A 24,335-nucleotide genomic window follows, 5' to 3' on the forward strand; every position below is an offset into this window, starting at 1 on the left:
ACAAGGATGAGACCTCATTTAGACTGCTGTCGGGTCTGTTCAGAGTTTTTTTCCATTTTATTTGTACCGAACTTCTGCACACTTCCAGCAAAGTGCAGGGGACATGAGTGTAGTGTTGTGACACTAAAGAAGTCACCTCACTTCTGCAAAAAGCATTGCCACCATACAGCCTTGGTCCTCCTTCCCAAGCATGAGCAGTGATGTCTGCTGTCTCCACCAGGAAAGTCACACCATCCAATGTGCCCATAGCTCTCCACACCCCTTAGGAGAAGCAAGCAAGCCATGGTCTTTCAGTACTCTCTCCTCTGACTTGTTCTTCCAGTGTTGGGGGCTCCTAATTGAACCCTGGCTTACTAGGTCACAGTCAGTGCTTCATTTTTGTATGCCGTGAACCAGGCAGTGCTTCCATTTACTTTCAAGTTCTTTACATTGCAAGACCAGTGCTTAAAATTTTCCAACATTTATATTATGCTTTTGCAGGAAGTTGTTAATGGTGTTATGCAGTTGTGGTTCCACCCACTGAATGAGGTATTTGCAGTAGATGAATGTCTTCCTTAAATAAATATGAAATGTACCGCGTTTGCCATGGTACCAAGGATCAAAGGAGTTCCTACGTTTTAGAAGATTCACTGTAGCCTTTCTGAATCTCTGTGCTTTTACAGCTAAGTGTCTGTATTTGGGAGGTGGGGGTGCATAAAGCTGTTTATCTCAAGGCTAAAATTCTGAAGTAAATGAGCCTGGCCTTGGTAGTTTCAGTGGTTACTAGTTAGAAACTGAATTAATGCCTATAGCCATTCTGTTCAGTAGAAGTGCATTCAAATATTAGTTTGAGTGGTCATATAGGACAGGTATACTGCCAGTGTCTAACATGTTAAGATAGCAAGTATTATATTTAAGATGCAGAATTCCCAGAAAACCATGTTGGACCCTAAATTAATATTACTGCATTCTAAAGAGTAGAGTCCAGTCGCATTAAAACAGAATATGGGTTTCCCATGAGTTTACCTGTTTTTTGCTTTATCCCTATCTGAATTCATAATGCGACAGGTATGACATCAAGGTTACTTTGTGTGCAGATGCAGCTTCAGGTGTTAGGTATAGGCTACACATAAAAGATGAACCCCAGAGAGAATCCTTATGGAAGTGTATGCATTCTTGTAACTGTATGGCGCCTTTATTTTCTGGAAGGACAAAATGTATGGAGTGTAAATCAGACTGTACGCAACTTACAATTCATTTCAGCACTTTCTTTGAAGTGTGAGCTGTTCTTTAAAGACCTGTTTTAGGAAATGGCATTATTACAAGTGGTATGCTTTTCCTACTTCATGGAGGTTTTAGGTTTCTTAGCGCAGGTGTTGAAACGAAGCTACTGAAGTACTGTTATATCCTCTTTTTTGTTAGTTCTTCAGATGAAGATATCCAGTTTCGCCTACTAGCAAGGTTTGTGAATGAAGCCGTGCTTTGCCTGCAGGAAAACGTGCTCAGTAATCCCATTGAAGGAGACATTGGTGCTGTTTTTGGCTTGGGATTCCCACCATGCCTGGGTGGTAAGTACAATGATGCAGTGATGTACCCTGCTTAGAGCTATGTAAATATAGATGGTTAAGATGTATGTGCCATCCTTATTTCACTTGTCAGTACCCTGTATGGATAGAAAACCTAAGAGCTTGCAATCTGCAGGGGCAGTATAGACTTCTTGGCTTTAGAATTGCATGTTAAGCCCTTTTCATTAAGACAAAGGCCAGCTCGTTGGGAGCTGCTACCAACAAAATTAGTTCTGCTCTGGTTTGTAAACATTCATTAAATTATATGTATACCTCTGATCTTTTGCAAAGTCGCTGCTACAGATATCTTTGTGTAATCTTTTGTTAACCTGGTAAGTACACTGATCCAGCTTGACTCTCTTCAGACACCATTCAAGACTAGCAAAACTTTCCCACTACAGTACAAATCAAATTAATATCTTAACTGTAGAGCATTTAAACATTACACATAGATGAATGTAGTGTGCTTTAATATTGATCTGCTGTAACAGAATATGCAAACAGAACTGCTGCTGTGAAATGTGCAAAAATTGGTTTGTCACAGGGTAGAAAGAGTTGCTGTTTTTCAGGCTTTTGTGTCTAGTGTGCAATAGTACTAAATTCCTCTGCCTGGGATAGAAACTTTTATAATCATTATAAAGAGTAAATGGTTTGGAAAGGTTATGTGGTTTTACAGATAGTGAGCCAATAGTTGTAGATGGCTTGATACAGAGACAGTAATGTACAAACAGAGTAAAAGTGAAGATCATTAAGTTGATTAGATGTTGTATAGTCAACAGCCAGTTAGCTGACATACAAGAGCCTTAGTTGTAAGTTTAGTGTCCTCTATGAGCATATGTCTGCTCAAACTCAGAACGGTGACTCCCAATGCAGTAGCAATAGTAGAAGTAATGAGCTACATAGAAAGAACACTACACAGTAGAATAAAGGGTATTTCAGCAGGGAGGGCCATGATGTCAGGAGCTGTGTCCCCCCCCCCCATAACTAAAGATAGGAACTCTGAGGTTGCTGTAACTTGAAAATAGACTGTACTAGGTTTTTCAGAAAGAGGAAATATATTCCCCAGTTAGGTGGTGGAATCTCCTAATTGTATGGGGTTGCAGATTGGTAAGCTTAAATCAACAGGAACTGGAATAGACATGACAAAAAAAATAAAACTAGATGCTATTAACATTTTCATTGTGTCTGTATAGACCTCTGTAGTCACTCACTCACTTTAATGTCAAGTCAGATAAGTTTTCCTCTTGCCTGACTACTTCCCAAAGAACTGTCCACTTAATCTGCTAAGGTCCTTGCTTTGCAAAATGCAAGGAGAGATGGCTGTGGCCTATCCAGTGGGGAGAGTTTGTCAGAAAAGCTCCAAGGCAGCATGGACCACAGAAGAGTTAGCCCTTTGACATGCAGACACATGGTGCGGTGGGAGTGGGGAAATAAGGGTAGGTCATAGCAGCCCCCCTCACCACCACCACCACCACCTAGCAGCAGCAGTTCCCTTCACTGTCCCAGGACACCCATGAGATCCTTGCAGGCCCCAGCTCACTTTAAGAAGTCTGGGGAAGAAAGGAAAGGCAGATAGACTCAGCAAAGGACAGGAACACTGGGACATCTGGACAGAATGAAATGGGATGGATATGAGAAAAAAAATAAAAAGGGAAGAAAGACCCAAAAAAGGGACAGATTTTAAGCATTGCTCTTATTTAGAAAGTTCCTATTTTAACCGATTTTGCATTAAGAAGTATTTTATGAATGATATGAATTCCAAAACTCATGTCTGTCATTTTTTGGTGACTGTAATCAACAGTATTTTGCCAGGAAACCACAGATATTATGAGAATTGGACCAAAATATGAAGCAGAATCTGAATCTGGGGCATTTGAGAGCTATGCCCCCTGCACAAACACACAACCAACAGATGTTCATCTCACATTGCTGCAGTCCTTACACTTGGGGTAGTCTGCTGTCCTCGGTCGGCCCGAATATCAAAGTATAAGGCTGACGTCGGTCAAGGCGCATTTGACTGACATCAGGACGTCAGGGTACAAATGCGCATGACCGACGTCATATCCTCAGTCTTTTTTGCCGCATGGTCCGATGCAGAAGCAGCATTGCAAGTGCCGGTTGGCGTTCTGAGATTTTTCGATTTCGAAGTTTCAGACCGAGTTCAAAGTTGGCTAAGTACCCGTTGGGAATATTTTAGTTTTTCTTGCCTCAGTGATTTACCGGATGTCAGAAAAAGTCAATAATTGCATTTCTTGTGGGAAACAGATACCGCATAGAGATTATCATACTTTGTGCATTCCTTGCTTAGGGCCTGAGCACGACGTTGTTGGCTGTCGCTCTTGTGCTAGATTTAATAAACGCACTATAAAGAGAAGGTTGGATTGTGCAAGGTTAGTCTTTGGGAAGCGGTGTAATTATAAAATGCCGTCGGATGCTCCGACGCCCGCTTCTTCGAAGAAGCGCAAGGACAAGGCAGTTAAGCCTAGACTAGAAGAACCGTCTGTACCGGACGCCGGTTCTTTAGAGGTGTTGGTGGAGCCGGTGGCTCCGCCGGAGGTTTCTTTGTGTTCCCAGGGTGAGACCTTATTATTGCAAGATGTGGCCTCTCAGGAGGCAAGTCAGGCTGAGGGGGCTTCTCAGGTTACTATACTCCCCTCCCTTCCTAGGGTGGCTAGGCCCTCTCCTTCTGTTTCCAAGGCTTCTCCCAGGGGCAGGCCAGGTTTGGCTTCAGTTGGTGTTACCCCTAGCTCTTCAGGTACTGTGCCCAAGAAGCATATGCTTAAAATGGCAGAAGATTTGATTACTTTAATTAGGGGTTCTATGCCCCCTCCTGATAAGAGACCTAGGTTGGAGCCTGAGCTGGGGGTTTTGAGCAGGCTTCAGATGTTTCAGAGTCTTCGGCTGAAGACTTGCAGGAGTACTCTCCTTATTCTGATTCTGATGTTGATGATTCTACTCCTCCTGCTTCTCCTCCTGAGGATTTTTCTTTTTCAGAAACTCTTCATTCCATGAGGGAGCATTTTAAGTGGGAAGGTCAGGACTTCTCTGATTCCAGGAAAAGGCTTAGGGAATTTTTGTTTTTACCCCAGCATAGGCCTTTGGCTATACCTCCTGTTTTGGATGTAGTAGAAGATGTTTTTACTGAGGCTTCTCTTAATCCTGATTCTTTGCCTCCTGCTCCTGTTAAGCCGGATAGGTACTACAGGGTGCCTGAAGCTCATAAGTATCTTTTTAAGAGTCCTAGGGCTGACCCAGAAACTGTTAGTCAGGGGCCTAAGGGTGTTAAGGCTTCTGTTGTTAAGAATCTGGTTCCTGCAGACAAAGAGGCTAGGGCCTTGGATAGATGGGGAAAGAAAGTTTATACTTCTTCCACTCTTGCTATGAGGGCTTTGAATTGCCAGTTTCACATGTTGAAATACCAGAACTATCTCCTTTCACAATTAAAGTCTAAGGTTGATGCTCTGGCAGTAGGTATTGATTGTAAAGAGTTGCAAGATTTAGTGCATGTTTCTGAACAGGTGGGTAAGCATTCTTTGCAATGTGGATTTGATGCTGTACAGGCCTCGTCTAGGGTGGCTGCCACTGGGTCAGTTTTTCGCAGGCACGCCTGGCTAAGGGATCAAAATTTGTCTGAACATGTTAAAACAAGGATTTTAGATGCTCCTTTACAATCTGACGTGTTGTTTGGTCCTCCTGTTGAGGCAGTTTTAAAGAAAATGGAAGACAAGGCTAAGTCTATGCAGACTGTTAAAGATTTTTTGCAGGTCCAGCCTCCAAAGTTTAGTAGAAATTGGCCTACTTAAGGGGTGGACGTATCCTTCTTATGATTCCCAGTCTAGGGGCAGATCTAGACGTGGTAGGGGCAGAGCTCAGGGCTCTTTCAGGCCTAGAACAGGGAGTTCTCCTGCACAGTCTTCGGGTGAGGGCAGGGGTCAGTCCTTTCGTAAACAGACCCAATGACCTACCTTTTCAGCTGCCAGAGCCTTCTCGTCTGGCAGCACCTTTGGGAGGAAGGTTGGCACTTTTCAAAGAAAATTGAAGTTTAATTACCCAAGACAGATGGGTATTGGATATCATACACCACGGTTACAGGTTTTATTTCCATACCTTGCCTCCTTTCAAAGGCATGCCAGACGTTCCTCCTCAACAAAGAATAGAGGCTCACAAGCAAGTTTCTCTGTTACTCCAAATAGGGGCCATACAGCCGGTCCCTATGCCAGAAGTGGGCCTAGGATTTTATTCTCGCCTGTTCCTAGTACCAAAGAAGGGGAACACGTGGAGACCAATTTTGGATTTATCTACCCTCAACACTTATCTGGACATTCCCAAGTTCAAAATGTTGACGTTACAGCAGCTTTTACCTCTGCTGGGCAAAGATCATTGGATGGTAACTTTGGATCTCAAGGAGGCTTACCTTCATGTTCCTATCAGACTAAGTTGCAGGAAGTATCTGCGTTTTGAGCTGGGACTTCTCACTATCAGTTCTCTGCATTGCCCTTTGGCTTATCTACTGCCCAGAGTATTCACGAAAGTTCTGGCTCCAGTGATAGCTTTCTTCAGGCTAAAAGGAATACAGATCTATCCTTATTTGGACGACTGCCTGATTCTGGCTCGAGGAAGGGAAGAGCTTCTTCATCATTTGGAATATGTGATAGCAGTGCTAAGATGCCTGGGGTATTCTGTGAATGAAATAAAGTCCAGTCTAGTACCCTCTCAAGACATGTGCTTTCTGGGTGTGAGACTGAATACAGCATCCCAGATGGCCTTTTTAACCCCGGACAAACAAGAGAGTCTATCCCTTTATTTCCATCAGCTATCTCATCAGTCCGGGCTGACTGCAAGGACAGTCCTTCAAGCCTTAGGGTTCATGGCATCTTGTATTCTGGTGCTTCCCAATGCCAAACTGCATATGAGGAAGCTGCAATGGTATCTCAAAAATGTATGGACACAGCACTGCCAGGATCTAGACACTGTCATTCAAATTATACCTTGCATTCAAAAGGAATTTTTGTGGTGGGCTCAGGAATGTCACCTAAACAAGGGACTTTGTGACCCGGCCAGAGGCGAGTCAGATTTTAACGACAGATGCCTCAGACAAAGCTTGGGGAGCTCATCTAAATGGGAAGTGGATACAAGACAAGTGGCCTGCCAGACTACAACATCTACATATCAACTTGAAGGAGATGTTAGCAGTCCAGTTTGCATTGATAGCTTTCAAGGATTTACTTCTTCCAGGGCAGGTGTTGATTCTAACAGACAACACAACTGTCATGTGGTACATCAACAAGCAAGGGGAACATTCTTATCCTCTATGCAGGCAAGCAATGATTTTGTGGGAGACTGCTCTCAGTTTACAGCTCAATCTTCAGGCAAGGTTTCTGCCAGGAGCACAGAACTCCTTAGCAGATGTGTTGAGCAGACGAATTATGGATCCCCATGAGTGGAAATTGGATCCTCATGTATTTCAGAAATTGACAGTGTCATGGGGAACTCCAGACATAGATCTGTTCGCTTCTCCTCTAAACCATCAGCTGCCAAAGTTTTGCACAAAAAGGTTTCATCCCACAGCTTGGAAAGTGGATGCTCTTTCTTTCAATTGGAGCAATCTTCATGTGTATGCCTTTCCTCCTCTGCCTCTCCTCCCAAAGGTACTTCTAAAGGTCAGACAGGACAAGCCAAGGATGATTTTAATAGCTCCAGATTGGCCTCGACAGCACTGGTACCCATTACTGAGAAGTCTGGTACGGAAGCCTCCATGGCCTTTGCCTTCGATTCCACACCTGTTGTCACAGGAGGACAGCCATTTGCTGAATGTCAAACTTCACTCTCTTCACCTAACAGCTTGGCATATTCTGTTTTGAACCATAGAGGGTCTCAACTTCCACGACAGGTTTTGAATGTGATTTTGGAAGCTAGAAGGCCTAGTACAAGGAAAGTGTACGCAGATAAATGGAAGAGATTTTTATTTTGGAGTGCAGCAAAAGATTTTGATGTTTCTGAGCCTAATTTGAGTGTGGCTCTTCAATATCTTACTGAGTTACTGGACAAAGGTTTGTCTTTCTCTTCTATTAAGGTTCATGCTGCAGCAATTTCGGCTCACTATGATTGTGTCCCACCATTGTTTTCTCATCCTTTGTTCAAGCAATTTCTTAGAGGGGCAAAGAATATAAGACCCCCACGAAGAGCTCCTACTCCTGCTTGGGATCTCAATTTTGTGTTGGAGAAACTCACTCTACAACCTTTTGAGCCTGCAGCTACTTCTGAGTTGAAATATTTATCATGGAAGACTGCTTTTTTGTTGGCAATTACCTCTGCAAGAAGGGTTTCTGAATTGCAGGCCCTTATGGCGGTTGAGCCTTTCTTGATTTTCCATAAGGATAGGGTATCATTACATACTAATCCTTCCTTTATGCCTAAGGTGGTTTCTAGTGTGGCTTTAAACCAAACTATTCATTTGCCTACTTTTTATGCAAATCCCCAAAATAAAGGGGAAAAGATTTTGCACACTTTAGATGTACACAGGCAGTTGTTATTATTTGGACAGAACTAAAGGGTTCAGGCAGTCTCAGCAGTTGTTTGTTTCTTTTGCTTTGAGTTCTCAGGGCAAGCCTGTGTCAAAACAAACTATTTCTAAGTGGATTGGGTTTTGCATTGCTTTCTGTTATTCCCATCATGGCAAGGAGGTTCCAGCTGGGATTAGGCCTCATTCCACTAGGGCTACTGCCACTTCAACAGCTTTTTGAGGGGAGTGGCAACCAAGGATATTTTGGAGGCAGCTACTTGGAGTTCAGTGCATACTTTCTCTAGGCATTATCACCTGCCACTTTACTCTAAATCCAGGGCTGGTTTTGCCACTGCTGTTTTGCAGGGCATGTTGGCAGCTCCTGCTTCCTTGTAGTTAGCCATCCTCCCTTACCTCTGCTTAGGGATTCTACCCAAGTGTAAGGACTGCAGCAATGTGAGATGAAGAACATAGTACAGTTTTGTACCTACCATAAATGTAGATGTTCGAAGATCCACATTGCTGCAGTCCAATTTACCCTCCCTCCTTCCCCTCTGCAGTTAGAGGTGGTTGTGTGGGTTGGGTTGTACATATTGTGTATATTGTATATATTGTACATATAGTTATTGCGAGGGTGGTTGGTTGGTTGTTTGCTGTCTTTTGGTTTTGACCTTTATTTTTAGGGTCTTCTGACATCTGGGGCAAGAAAAGACTGAGGATATGACGTCGGTCATGCGCATTTGTACCCTGACGTCCTGATGTCAGTCAAATGCGCCTTGACCGACGTCAGCCTTATACTTTGATATTCGGGCCGACCGAGGACAGCGGACTACCCCAAGTGTAAGGACTGCAGCAATGTGGATCTTCGAACATCTACATTTATGGTAGGTACAAAACTGTACTTTATATAGCCAGATTGTGTACTTCTTGGGTGTCTGCTTGAGATCAGATGAATGCACAAAATACATAAATAATGGCCTACGAATGACTTGCGGCTGCTGTCAGAACCACACAATTCAACCCTGCCCCAACTTCTTAACTCAAGAATCTAATCCCCAAAGTCAGGACCATATTTTAATTACTGCTCTTACATACTTAGAAAGTTGATAAAATAAGCTTTGCATTAGTTAACATTAGATATTGTCTACAACTCACATTTCTGCCATTTAATGACTGTGGTTCACAGCAGTTTGCCAACATGTTACACATTTGAGACAGGGACCAAAATACTACCCTTCCTTGCTCAAAAGTTATGGACAAAGCCAATAATAATAAAGGGACAAAGAACCAAAAAAAGCAACAGTTTTAAATATTACCTTAATAGACTTAAAATGTAATAGAACAACAGATGCTGCGTCAACATCAATTTTCCGACCAATAAGAAGAATGAAACTGTTAATCAGTGGTGTTTTGTAAGCATCAGTGATTTACCAGAAATCTTACAAAGGGCAAGTAAATAAATGTTAGTAAATTGTTCGAGGATTCTCATGTTTGTTTTATTGGAGTTGGCAAAAGTGAAATTCAGTTTTGTTTTTTCTTTTATGGAAGATTTAAGTTACGTGTAGAGCTCATCTGAAAAGCTGTCACAATATGGAGAAAGTAAATGTTTCAGAAGATATTTTAATTGCATCTGGAGTAGTAGGATTCAAGGAAGACCAAGAGATGTCATATTTGGCCAGGTATATCAGCACAGACAGCACAAGTAATGCAGATTGGTGCTGCTTGTAGTGCATGTCATAATGCAAAGTAGGAAAATGCCAGCCAACACAGTTCCAAAATGCATGTAGAACTGTGCGTGCACACTCGATTGTTCAAGTTTGTAGAAGCATTGTAGCTCATCTGTGTAGATTTATTGCAGTATCCTTAAGATTACCAAATGCGAAAGCCTCAACAATTAGTGTCTTAAAATGTATATTCTTGAGACAGGAGAATCCTGATGTATGTTGCAGATGTTCTTCGTTTTTCACTGTTGCAGTCATCGCACTTGGGTTATCTTGCCAGGGGTAACCCTCAGTCGGCCCGAATACCAAAGGCTTAGTATTTCTGCTTTGGTTGCTATCACTCCAGGACTGACGTCAGGTCGTCAGTGGTATAAAATCAGGCAGCCGATGCCATTACATCAGTCTTTCTTGCCGAGGAGCCCGAATCAGAAGCAGTTCGCATGAGTGCTGGTCAGATGCTGAGTTTGTTCTGAATTGAAGTTGAAGTCTTCTAAAGCTAAGTACCCCATTGGGGATCCTTTTTTCTTGCTCTAACCGATGTCAGAAAAAGTTAACAATTGTCTCGCCTGTGGAAAGCAAATATCACACCGAGATTTCCATTCTTACTGCGTCACCTGTTTAGGCCCAGACCACGACGTCCCTCGCTGTTGGTTTTGTTCAACACCAGACGTATATGTCGTAGGGCCCTTATTGTAGCTAAATATTTTCGCTCTCGATCTCCGTAGTCCGAAATGGCTGCGGTAAGCCATCTGACTACCAATCTTTCGAAAAAATGTAAGGATAAAGACAGACCGCACAGGTCCAAAACTGCCGTCGACGCTTCTGTTAAAATAGTCGCCAGTTCGCTGGTTCTCAGGCACTTTTGCAGCCCCTGATGCCAGCTTCTGTGGACTCGCAGGCTGCTATCGAGACCTGTTCGGAGTCTGGTATGTCGCTAGACTCTTCTTTGACTAAGGATCATGCGGATGTCTCTACCTTGGATGGGTCCAGAGCCACTGAGCAGGTACCGGCTTCCGAGGAAGTTCTTCACACTACCGATACTCAACACAAATCGATGACGACTTTCGCGTTTTCAGTTCTTTCTAAAACTACTGAGTTTCTAAGGCCCAGGGTATGAACTATGCCTAAAAAACAGATGACCCAAGCTCAAGCATGTGCTTCCATGCCTCAATATCAAATGCTTAATATGGTGGAAGACCTAATCTTGCTTATTGGGGGAAGCCAGCCTACCCCTTCCAAATGAAAGAGACTTGTCCCCAGCAGTTTTATCTGACCAGGAGTCCGATGACTCTGAGGTTTCTGAATATGAAGACATGCAACCCTTGTCTGCTTATGAGGATTCAGATGCAGAGGATTGCCTTCTGCCTCTCCTCCAGAGGATTTTTCATTTGGTGAGACCCTACATACTTTAAGGGACCATTTCCAATGGGAGTGTCAGGACTATCCTCAATCCAAAAAGAGACTCGGGGAATTCTTAGATTTACTCCTTGAAGACTTTTTTTTTTACAGTCGAGAAGTTAGAGAATAAAATACGTTGGTTTGCTAGCTGGTGGTTCTTTCTTTCATTGTTGGCATCTTTTTTTGTGGTCTACAATTCTTAGATTTACCACAGCACAGATCTTTAACCATTCCTCCTGTCCTGGATGTTGTGGATGATGCTTTTATGGAATACAGCTCAACTCCTGACACCCTTCCTCCTGCTCCCAGGAAGCCTGATGGGTAGAATCCCTAACTCTCACAAATTTCTTTTCAAGAGTCCTACTGCTGACCCAGAGGTTATCTCCCAAGGACCTAAAGGAATAAAAGCAACCACAGCTAAGAATCCCACCCCCTCGGACAGGGATTCCAGAGCTTTAGACAGATGGGGTAAAAAGTATACACCTCTGCAACTCTTGCCATTAGAGCACTAAATTGTCAGTTCCACATGCTGAAATACCAGCAACATATCTTGGAACTCCTTAAACAAAAATATCTATCTTTCTGGCTTGTGCAGAAAATAAAGAATTACAGGAGCTTATGCATTCTGCAAGCCAAGTTACTAGACACTCCTTGCAATGTGGCTTTGATGCCCTAGAAGCATCCTGCAGGGCGGCAGTCACAGGTTCTGTACTTAGAAGACATGCTTGGCTTAAGGAACAGACCTTGCCAGACCATGTCAAATCAAAACTATTGGACACACCATTGAACAAAGACAATTTGTTTGGCACCAAGGCAGAGAAGAGGTCTTAAAAAAGATGGAAGAAAAAGCTAAACCTATGCAGACAGACTTCTTGCAGGTCCAACCTCCTAGCTTCAGTAGGCATTGCCCCTCCAAGCACTGGTCCTTTCCGGCCCTCTCAAGACCAGCTCAGACAAGACCTAGGGAAAGCAGAACCCCCCACCCCCCCCAGACAGCAGTCCCAGGGAATCCAGAGATCTAAGCAATGAAGTTACTCTACTTCAAAAACAGGGAGTGCTAAGCCACCCCCTTATGGAAAGAACTCACAATGACTTTACACCTCCACCCCTTACCTCTGCCCACCTGCTTGTGCCCCTAGGAGGAAAACTCTCCTCCCATGCCAAAACTGGGCCTCTCACCAACGACCGATGGGTTCTCAATGGATATAAATTTTATTTCCACACACTACCTACCCCAAAAAGGTTCCCATATCTTCCTCCAACCCAGTGGGTACAGGCAAAAAACCAAGTCCATTCTCCTGCTCTCCGTGAGGGCAATGCAGCCCGTTCCTGCAGACCAGATAGGCCAAGGTTTCTATTTCAAGCTTTTCCTGGTACCCAGAAAAGAGGGCACCTGGCCACCCAATCCTCTATCAATTGTAAACACCTTCCTGTTGATACCAAAATTCAAAATGCTCACCCACCAGCAGCTTCTTCCTATGCTATCCAAGGATGCTTGGTTAGCCACCCTAGACCCAAGAGGCCTTATCTACACATTCTAATCAGGGATTCCTGCATGAAATATCTATGTTTCAGAGCAGGATCTATGCATTTTCAGTTCTCTGTGCTTCCCTCTAGCTTATCCACTGCTCCCAGTGTTTTCACAAAATGCCTGGCTCCAGCCATTGCATTTTGCAGGCAAAGGAATATTCATATTTACCTCTACTTAGACAACTGCCTGATTCAAGTAGACAGTCAAAAAAATCTGACTCATCACCTACTGATCTCTCTGGGGTACACTATAAACGAAAAGAAATCCAAACTAGTACCCACTCAAAAAAGTGTATTCCTGGGAGCAAGCCTGGACACAGCTTCCCAGATGGCATTCCTTACTCCAGAAAAACAAGCCTGACAGGCTACTTCTCTCAACTACCCACTAAAACCCAGTTATCTGTAAGGATAATCCTGCAAGCTCTAGGGTTCATGGCCTCCTGCATTCTACTCATTCCATATGCCAGACTGCATATGAGAAAACTTCAATGGTACTTAAAAAGCCTTTGGATTCAACACTCTCAAGACCTGGAAACTATCATACCTATGATACCCTGTCTCAGGAAATATTTTCTTTGGTGGGCAGCAGCATGCACTCACAACAAGGGTCTTCCCTTCTCACAACTGCACGCCGCCCAGACCCTAACCACAGACGCACCAGATTATGCCTGGGCTCCACACTTGGATGGCAGGTGCATTCAGGGCCATTGGAACCCAAATCAAATACATTTGCACATCAATCAAAAAGAGATGCTAGCTATTCAGCATGCTTTGACAGCTTTCAGACCCCTACTCTCCCCGAGGCCTCTACTGATCAAAACAGATGACACCACAGTGATTTGATACATCAACAAGCAGAGAGGAACTCACTCTTATTCCCTCTGCAGGTTCACCATGACCCTGTGGCACACAGCTTCAGCCATGCAAATTCACCTGCAAGCACAATTCCTGCCAGGCTCCCAAAACCCTCTGGCAGACAACTTAAGTAGAAACCTCCTAGACCCACACAAGTTGCAGCTAGACCAAAGCACCTTCAACCTTGTAACCCAAATGTGGGACACCCTGAAGGTGGACCTCTTTGCCTCCCACAACAATCACCAGCTCAGCAAATTCTGCACCAGGGAACCTCACAGCAAGGCCTGGAAAGTGGATGGCCCTATCCTTCCAATGGGTAAACCTCTCGATTTATGTATTTCCCCCTCTACCTTTACTTTCAAGGGTACTACTCAAAATAAGAGAGGAAAAACCAAGAGCAATCTTGATTGCCCCAGACTGGCCAGGCCAGCACTGGTACCCACTGCTGCTCAGTCTGTCACCCCTGCCATCATGGCACTTACCTCAGATCCCAACTCTCCTGACCCAGCAGAACAGAGAATTCATGCATCCACAATTGCAGACCCTGAACCTGATAGCCTGGCTTATTCCCTGACCTCTCCTCCAGTTGCCAGTCTAAGCAAGCAAGTCCTGGATGTTGTACGTGAGGCCAGATGCCCCAGCACTAGAAAATCTTACGCTGACAAGCGGAAAAGGTATTGCACCTGGATCCAGGCTAAAACTGCACAGCCCTCCCTACCTCTCATCCTTGATTACCTAGCAGACCTAATACACAGGGGCCTATCCTTCTCTTCTATTAAAATTCATGCCTCTGCCATCTCTGCTCATTACAGCACAGAGCCACCTCTTTTTTCTCACCCTCTCATCAAACAGTTCCTAAGAGGGGCTAACAATTTAAGGCCACCCAGAAGAGCTCCTACCCCAGCTTGGGACCTTAACTTTGTGTTGGAAAAGCTCACACTAGCCCCCTTTGAGCCTGCAGCTTCAGCAGAGTTAAAATTCCTCTCTCAGAAAACCTTGCGTCTGGCCATCACGTCAGCTAGAAGAGTTTCAGAGCTACAAGCCCTCATGGCAGTAGAGCCCTTCATCATTTTCCATGCTGACAGGGTCTCCCTCAGGACTTAACCCATCTTTCATGCCTTAAAGTGTCCAGAGTGGCTCTCAACCAATCTATTCATTTGCCCACCTTTTTCCCTAACCCACAAAGCAAGGGGGGAGGGATTCTGCATTCTTTAGATGTGCACAGACAGCTCAGATTCTACCTGGATAGGACTAAATCTTTTACAAAAACTGACAAATTGCTAGTCAGCTTTGTAGCAGGGGCAGAGGGCAAGGCCATATACAAACAGTCTCCAAATGGATAGCACTCTGTATCCATTTCTGCTACAAATACCACTGGAAACTGCCCCTAAGGGGGTCAGGACACATTCCACTAGGGCAGCCTCCACCTCTGCAGCTTTTCTCAGAAGGGTCCCTACCAGGGACATCCTGGAGGCTGCAACATGGAGTTCTGTTCATACCTTCAAGCATTACCACCTGCCTATCTTCTCCAAATCCAGGGCAGGCTTTGCAACCACAGTCTTGCAGGGCATCCTAGCCAGCCCCCAGTGTTCTTGACTGTCTCCACCCTTTTCTTCAGCTTTGGGACTCAACCCAAGTGCAATGACTGCACCCATGAAACATGAACATAGTACAGTTGTGTACACTTACCATAAATGTAGATGTTAGTGTATTCACTGTTTCAGTCCTGGTTTCTCACCCTCCATCCCCCTTGTCTCTCTCTGTCTTCCTCACTCATTACAGGGATTTTTGGTATTTACTTTCTACTGGTGGTGTTCTTCCACCATAAGCTAGCTCCCTATTTTGGGGTCTCCTGACATTTGGGGCAAGAAAAACTGATGTAATGGCATCGGCTGCCTGATTAGGTACCACTGACTACCTGATGTCAGTCCTGGAGTGACAGCAACTGACGCAGAAATACTAAGCCTCTGATATTTGGGCCGAATGAGGGCTACCCATGGCAGAATAACCCAAGTGTGATGACTGCAACAGTGAATACACTTGAACATCTACATTTATGGTAAGTGTACACGACTGTACTTTATCTGACTGCAGTCTGCAATACTCAAGACTGGAATTCAGAATAATTGTGCATGAATTGGAATTCAGGCATATGACATCCAGTCTGCATTCTTCGCATTCCAGTGGAAAAGTGAAGAGAATTATCCAGAGTGAAAATTTTCATGAGAAAGAATTGTAAAGTTTAAGAGGATATGACTTCCTTCAGTTTTGTAATGGAGAATTACTCTGTTGCAGTGACACTTATTCTCTCACTAGCTCCATTATTGATGGACATTTTTAAGGAGCTTACTGCCTGCTTTCTGCATTGCTAGTGCCTAAAATCCAGCATGAAGGAGCAAATGAAACCAGCATGAAGTAAAGGAAATGCTGCAAATAAATTGGCATAGACAGGCGTACTATGTTAAAAACTGCAGAAGATTGCCAGATTTACTTATTGGAGATAACCCAGAAAACATGGAAAAGTTTGCGTACTAAAGCTTGTGTTTGGCAGGGCAGCCAAACAAAGATTCTTTGTAGTTAATAGGGAAGATAGTCAAAGTAAAAGATAGTAAAAACTGACAATTGCACAAAGACCAATGATATCTTCAAATTAAATTTAGTGCTGCAAGAACTCTCCAAAACTACAGATCACGCCTGAATTGCACCTTAACTGTAGCTAAGCATTTTGAGGTACTTGCATCAAAACCAGTTTACATATACTCAAAATATGATGTTCTTCATCTCACATTGCTGCAGTCCTTACACTTGGGTAGTCCGCTGTCCTCGGTCGGCCCGAATATCAAAGTATAAGGCTGACGTCGGTCAAGGCGCATTTGACTGACATCAGGACGTCAGGGTACAAATGCGCATGACCGACGTCATATCCTCAGTCTTTTTTGCCGCATGGTCCGATGCAGAAGCAGCATTGCAAGTGCCGGTTGGCGTTCTGAGATTTTTCGATTTCGAAGTTTCAGACCGAGTTCAAAGTTGGCTAAGTACCCCGTTGAGGAATATTTTAGTTTTTTCTTGCCTCAGTGATTTACCGGATGTCAGAAAAAGTTAATAATTGCATTTCTTGTGGGAAACAGATACCGCATAGAGATTATCATACTTTGTGTATGCCTTGCTTAGGGCCTGAGCACGACGTTGTTGGCTGTCGCTCTTGTGCTAGATTTAATAAACGCACTATAAAGAGAAGGTTGGATTGTGCAAGGTTAGTCTTTGGGAAGCGGTGTAATTATAAAATGCCGTCGGATGCTCCGGCCGCTTCTTCAAGAAGCGCAAGGACAAGGCAGTTAAGCCTAGGCTAGAAGAACCGTCTGTACCGGACGCCGGTTCTTTAGAGGTGTCGGTGGAGCCGGTGGCTCCGCCGGAGGTTTCTTTGTGTTCCCAGGGTGAGACCTTATTATTGCAAGATGTGGCCTCTCAGGAGGCAAGTCAGGCTGAGGGGGCTTCTCAGGTTACTATACTCCCTCCCTTCCTAGGGTGGCTAGGCCCTCTCCTTCTGTTTCAAAGGCTTCTCCCAGGGCAGGCCAGGTTTGGCTTCAGTTGGTGTTACCCCTAGCTCTTCAGGTACTGTGCCCAAGAAGCATATGCTTAAAATGGCAGAAGATTTGATTACTTTAATTAGGGGTTCTATGCCCCCTCCTGATAAGAGACCTAGGTTGGAGCCTGAGCTGGGGGGTTTTGAGCAGGCTTCAGATGTTTCAGAGTCTTCGGCTGAAGACTTGCAGGAGTACTCTCCTTATTCTGATTTTGATGTGGATGATTCTACTCCTCCTGCTTCTCCTCCTGAGGATTTTTCTTTTTCAGAAACTCTTCATTCCATGAGGGAGCATTTTAAGTGGGAAGGTCAGGACTTCTCTGATTCCAGGAAAAGGCTTAGGGAATTTTTGTTTTTACCCCAGCATAGGCCTTTGGCTATACCTCCTGTTTTGGATGTAGTAGAAGATGTTTTTACAGAGGCTTCTCTTAATCCTGATTCTTTGCCTCCTGCTCCTGTTAAGCCGGATAGGTATTACAGTGTGCCTGAAGCTCATAAGTATCTTTTTAAGAGTCCTAGGGCTGACCCAGAAACTGTTAGTCAGGGGCCTAAAGGTGTTAAGGCTTCTGTTAAGAATCCGGTTCCTGCAGACAAAGAGGCTAGGGCCTTGGATAGATGGGGAAAGAAAGTTTATACTTCTTCCACTCTTGCTATGAGGGCTTTGAATTGCCAGTTTCACATGTTGAAATACCAGAACTATCTCCTTTCACAATTAAAGTCTAAGGTTGATGCTCTGGCAGTAGGTATTGATTGTAAAGAGTTGCAAGATTTAGTGCATGTTTCTGAACAGGTGGGTAAGCATTCTTTGCAATGTGGTTTTGATGCTGTACAGGCCTCGTCTAGGGTGGCTGCCACTGGGTCAGTTCTTCGCAGGCACGCCTGGCTGAGGGATCAAAATTTGTCTGAACATGTTAAAACAAGGATTTTAGATGCTCCTTTACAATCTGACGTGTTGTTTGGTCCTCCTGTTGAGGCAGTTTTAAAGAAAATGGAAGACAAGGCTAAGTCTATGCAGACTGTTAAAGATTTTTTGCAGGTCCAGCCTCCAAAGTTTAGTAGAAATTGGCCTACTAAGGGGTGGACGTATCCTTCTTATGATTCCCAGTCTAGGGGTAGATCTAGACGTGGTAGGGGCAGAGCTCAGGGCTCTTTCAGGCCTAGAACAGGGAGTTCTCCTGCACAGTCTTCGGGTGAGGACAGGGGTCAGTCCTTTCGTAAACAGACCCAATGACCTACCTTTTCAGCTGCCAGAGCCTTCTCGTCTGGCAGCACCTTTGGGAGGAAGGTTGGCACTTTTCAAAGAAAATTGGAGTTTAATTACCCAAGACAGATGGGTATTGGATATCATACACCACGGTTACAGGTTTTATTTCCATACCTTGCCTCCTTTCAAAGGCATGCCAGACGTTCCTCCTCAACAAAGAATAGAGGCTCACAAGCAAGTTTCTCTGTTACTCCAAATAGGGGCAATACAGCCGGTCCCTATGCCAGAAGTGGGCCTAGGATTTTATTCTCGCCTGTTCCTAGTACCAAAGAAGGGGAACACGTGGAGACCAATTTTGGATTTATCTACCCTCAACACTTATCTGGACATTCCCAAGTTCAAAATGTTGACGTTACAACAGCTTTTACCTCTGCTGGGCAAAGATCATTGGATGGTAACTTTGGATCTCAAGGAGGCTTACCTTCATGTTCCTATCAGACTAAGTTGCAGGAAGTATCTGCGTTTCGAGCTGGGACTTCTCACTATCAGTTCTCTGCATTGCCCTTTGGCTTATCTACTGCGCCCAGAGTATTCACGAAAGTTCTGGCTCCAGTGATAGCTTTCTTCAGGCTAAAAGGAATACAGATCTATCCTTATTTGGACGACTGCCTGATTCTGGCTCAAGGAAGGGAAGAGCTTCTTCATCATTTGGAATATGTGATAGCAGTGCTAAGATGCCTGGGGTATTCTGTGAACGAAATAAAGTCCAGTCTAGTACCCTCTCAGGACATGTGCTTTCTGGGTGTGAGACTGAATACAGCATCCCAGATGGCCTTTTAACCCTGGACAAACAAAAGAGTCTATCCCTTTACTTCCATCAGCTATCTCATCAGTCCGGGCTGACTGCAAGGACAGTCCTTCAAGCCTTAGGGTTCATGGCATCTTGTATTCTGGTGCTTCCCAATGCCAAACTGCATATGAGGAAGCTGCAATGGTATCTCAAAAATGTATGGACACAGCACTGCCAGGATCTAGACACTGTCATTCAAATAATACCTTGCATTCAAAAGGAATTTTTGTGGTGGGCTCAGGAATGTCACCTAAACAAGGGACTCTCTGTGACCCGGCCAGAGGCGAGTCAGATTTTAACGACAGATGCCACAGACAAAGCTTGGGGAGCTCATCTAAATGGAAAGTGGATACAAGACAAGTGGCCTGCCAGACTACAACATCTACATATCAACCTGAAGGAGATGTTAGCAGTCCAGTTTGCATTAATAGCTTTCAAGGATTTACTTCTTCCAGGGCAGGTGTTGATTCTAACAGACAACACAACTGTCATGTGGTACATCAACAAGCAAGGGGAACGATTCTTATCCTCTATGCAGGCAAGCAATGATTTTGTGGGAGACTGCTCTCAGTTTACAGCTCAATCTTCAGGCAAGGTTTCTGCCAGGAGCACAGAACTCCTTAGCAGATGTGTTGAGCAGACGAATTATGGATCCCCACGAGTGGAAATTGGATCCTCTTGTATTTCAGAAATTGACAGTGTCATGGGGAACTCCAGACATAGATCTGTTCGCTTCTCCACTAAACCATCAGCTGCCAAAGTTTTGCACAAAAGGTTTCATCCCACAGCTTGGAAAGTGGATGCTCTTTCTTTCAATTGGAGCAATCTTCATGTGTATGCCTTTCCTCCTCTGCCTCTCCTCCCAAAGGTACTTCTAAAGGTCAGACAGGACAAGCCAAGGATGATTTTAATAGCTCCAGATTGGCCTCGACAGCACTGGTACCCATTACTGAAAAGTCTGGTACGGAAGCCTCCATGGCCTTTGCCTTAGATTCCACACCTGTTGTCACAGGAGGACAGCCATTTGCTGAATGTCAAACTTCACTCTCTTCACCTAACAGCCTGGCATATTCTGTTTTGAACCATAGAGGGTCTCAACTTCCACAACAAGTTTTGAATGTGATTTTGGAAGCTAGAAGGCCTAGTACAAGGAAAGTGTACGCAGATAAATGGAAGAGATTTTTATTTTGGAGTGCAGCAAAGATTTTGATGTTTCTGAGCCTAATTTGAGTGTGGCTCTTCAATATCTTACTGAGTTACTGGACAAAGGTTTGTCTTTCTCTTCTATTAAGGTTCATGCTGCAGCAATTTCGCTCACTATGATTGTGTCCCACCATTGTTTTCTCATCCTTTCTTCTAGCAATTTCTTAGAGGGCAAAGAATATAAGACCCCCATGAAGAGCTCCTACTCCTGCTTGGGATCTCAATTTTGTGTTGGAGAAACTCACTCTACAACCTTTTGAGCCTGCAGCTACTTCTGAGTTGAAATATTTATCATGGAAGACTGCTTTTTTGTTGGCGATTACCTCTGCAAGAAGGGTTTCTGAATTGCAGGCCCTTATGGCGGTTGAGCCTTTCTTGATTTTCCATAAGGATAGGGTATCATTACGTACTAATCCTTCCTTTATGCCTAAGGTGGTTTCTAGTGTGGCTTTAAGTCAAACTATTCATTTGCCTACTTTTTATGCAAATCCCCAAAATAAAGGGGAAAAGATTTTGCACACTTTAGATGTACACAGGCAGTTGCGTTATTATTTGGACAGAACTAAAGGGTTCAGGCAGTCTCAGCAGTTGTTTGTTTCTTTTGCTTTGAGTTCTCAGGGCAAGCCTGTGTCAAAACAAACTATTTCTAAGTGGATTGGGTTTTGCATTGCTTTCTGTTACTCCCATCATGGCAAGGAGGTTCCAGCTGGGATTAGGCCTCATTCCACTAGGGCTACTGCCACTTCAACAGCTTTTTTGAGGGGAGTGGCAACCAAGGATATTTTGGAGGCAGCTACTTGGAGTTCAGTGCATACTTTCTCTAGGCATTATCACCTGCCACTTTACTCTAAATCCAGGGCTGGTTTTGCCACTGCTGTTTTGCAGGGCATGTTGGCAGCTCCTTCTTCCTTGTAGTTAGCCATCCTCCCTTACCTCTGCTTTGGGATTCTACCCAAGTGTAAGGACTGCAGCAATGTGAGATGAAGAACATAGTACAGTTTTGTACCTACCATAAATGTAGATGTTCGAAGATCCACATTGCTGCAGTCCAATTTACCCTCCCTCCTTCCCCTCTGTACTTAGAGGTGGTTGTGTGGGTTGGGTTGTACATATTGTGTATATTGTATATATTGTACATATAGTTAGTGCAAGGGTGGTTGGTTGGTTGTTTGCTGTCTTTTGGTTTTGACCTTTATTTTTAGGGTCTTCTGACATCTGGGGCAAGAAAAGACTGAGGATATGACGTCGGTCATGCGCATTTGTACCCTGACGTCCTGATGTCAGTCAAATGCGCCTTGACCGACGTCAGCCTTATACTTTGATATTCGGGCCGACCGAGGACAGCGGACTACCCAAGTGTAAGGACTGCAGCAATGTGGATCTTCGAACATCTACATTTATGGTAGGTACAAAACTGTACTTTTCAGTTACTGAAACATTTCTGCCCTCAGTCTTTGTGTATTTTTTGAGTTTCTTTAATGGTCAATCATATCTGCAGAATTTAATACAAATGTGATTAGCTCAGCCTGTCAAGTGGCAAGGCAGTTTAGTAAATGTGTGTATGATGAGCTGATGTATCCTCTAGTGCTCCTGCCACTGGTTCCATTGTTAGAAGATGCACAGTTTCTTCCAGATGGTGTAAGTGATAAACTTGTAGCTGCTCCACTGGCTAAAATAAATTTTTTTTGACAATTCTTCAGCAATATTTTTTTTCAAGAAATTAGAAGAGAAGTTAGATTGTAGGGGTTAAACAGTTGTTTACCACTGTTCCAGAATTTCAAAGCCCTTCTAAATCTGGACTGTTTTAACATAAGCACTTTAAAGCATTGCAGCAAAAAAGAAAACATTTTCAAAAAAGATATGACAAGACAATGTAATCTGATTTTAAGGGACCCAAATGTTCCTTTCTTGACAGAAATACAACTTTCTGACAACCTTTTTTTTTTTAACCAATTCTCCCACCATACCACCTAAACCATTCAGCTCCTGAAATTTTCATTCTGGGATCCTTCGTATTCCTTCAGATCAACAAATCCTATCCTAGCAATAGTCTTGCATGTGTTTCTTCAGAGAATCATGGAGTTTGTCCCATCAGAAAGGACTAGCTCCTGTAATAACTTTTTGCAGTTTCCAAGACATCCATTTCTATCCCAAACTGGTCAAGTCTGAGTCTGGCTTTTTACAAGCAAGAAACTTTAAACACTGTTAATTTTGCAACACTGTCTGTGTCTGTCCTCCAGAAGTGTTTTGCTCCAAGGAGAATGACTGAACTTGGAGGATTTCTGCGCCTGTGTCCCTAAAGTCTCTTGCACAAGTCATGTGTCAAACAGGCAACACAAGAGGCATGTGGCTACGTTTTTGTAGATTAACTGGGCATATGGTGTCCTTGGTAGGATACGTCCAATAAGCAAGACTGCAACAGTGATCTCTTGGAATATTTAGTGTTGTAGGAAGCTGTTACACTACTTCAGTTTCAGCAGTAGTCCAATTAACTGTGCAATCCCCCTAAACCGGTCCAGCAGCTTTTAGAATAAAATACATAATTTGTTTTGAGCTGCAGCTTGACTTGTGACATGCAGTGAATTTTGACTGACTACTTGTATTCTTTGTGACAAGAGAAGGCCATTTAAGCCTCCTAGTGATCTGTTTATCCTTGGAGAATTTGTTTATGGTAAACAGCCTGGCCTGTCAAATAGAATACAAATACGCAGGCACCTCATCGTCTATCCCAGGGTTTGTAACTAACATTAATATACTTTATTGCATTCCTGGTATTTACCAACCAAAACGAGGAGTAGAAGTATGATGACCCCCTGTCTTCCACACTTCTAACAGCGTGGTTCATGATGTCATACCTGTCTGAAGTATTCATTTTACAGTTAATTATTTTTGTATATGAGTAATGTTTGTAATTTCGTGTGATATCACTGCTCAGGAGTTAACTTGCATCTTAAATAAGAATTATGCATAAGAATTGCCTCCCCAACACAAATTTTACGTGTGTGTGTGTATGTATATATATATATATATATATATATATATATATATATATATATACACACACACACACACACACACACACACACACACACACACACACACAATATAGCATGCATATCGACGGCTAATGTGTCGCATGAAATTTTTTTTTTTTTTTTTTTTTTTTTTTTAATTTATGCATTTTAGTAGGATAGTGAATGCAGTGTTAGTTATACTTTTAGTACATGTAAGCAGAATTTGGTCCATTTTGGCAGCAGTGCTATTTTCCTGTTGACTAGCTTGATATTTATGTTTTTCATTAGAGTAGAACTTATTTCTTTTTTTCCACAGGTCCTTTCCGATTTGTTGACTCTTATGGAGCACAGAAAATTGTTGACAAGATGAGGAAATATGAAGGTGTATATGGAAATCAGTTCACGCCTTGCCAGTTGCTACTCGACCATGCCAAGGACAGCAGTAAGAAGTTCCACCACTGATGTAACTAAAGTACAGGAAGTTGGATGTGTTTGAGTAAACCTGTGGTACTGGATAGCTGGTGTATGCTGGCCTCGTCCTGCAAAAAGCATGGCTGGAGTGCAAAAGAGAGCTGGAATAGTGAAGTCTGGAAACTGTTTTATAGAGTAACATTTCACGTTAACACTGAACAGTTGAATGACTTGGTCAAGTTTAGCCTGCAAACTGCTTCGTTGTGCCTTAGGCTAAAATGCCAACTTGGGCACATTGTTTCCATCCATAGTAGAACTTAAAAATGTTGATTTCTTTTTTGCACTTATTGTTTAATAGAATGTTATGTATTATATAATTTACCAGCTTGGACTCTTATATGATGAGCAGATCAGCGTGCTGATGATCAGGCTGTGTAAATGCTCTAATCAATAAAAAAGTCTTTTTGCATTCTGGTCCTTTATTTGTGCACATTTTCTCTAATTGTAACTTGCTGTGTAC

The 24,335-nt window shown here is 43.4% G+C and overlaps 1 protein-coding gene across 1 annotated transcript in view; it reads left to right on the plus strand.

Annotated features, from left to right (window-relative positions):
- Positions 1 to 24,284, plus strand: part of HADHA (hydroxyacyl-CoA dehydrogenase trifunctional multienzyme complex subunit alpha) — a 1,198,456-nt gene extending 1,174,172 nt beyond the window's left edge. Inside the window, exons 19-20 of the mRNA XM_044061612.1 lie at positions 1,402 to 1,547; positions 23,721 to 24,284. Of these exons, the coding sequence (XP_043917547.1) occupies positions 1,402 to 1,547; positions 23,721 to 23,866 (292 nt within the window). The 3' untranslated portion in view covers positions 23,867 to 24,284. The remainder of the gene's footprint in view (positions 1 to 1,401; positions 1,548 to 23,720) is intronic.
- Positions 24,285 to 24,335: the final 51 nt, after the last annotated feature.

This window comes from Protopterus annectens, chromosome 2.part0 (assembly GCF_019279795.1).
Source record: "Protopterus annectens isolate FY-2018-M chromosome 2.part0, PAN1.0, whole genome shotgun sequence".
NCBI lineage: Eukaryota > Metazoa > Chordata > Ceratodontiformes > Protopteridae > Protopterus > Protopterus annectens.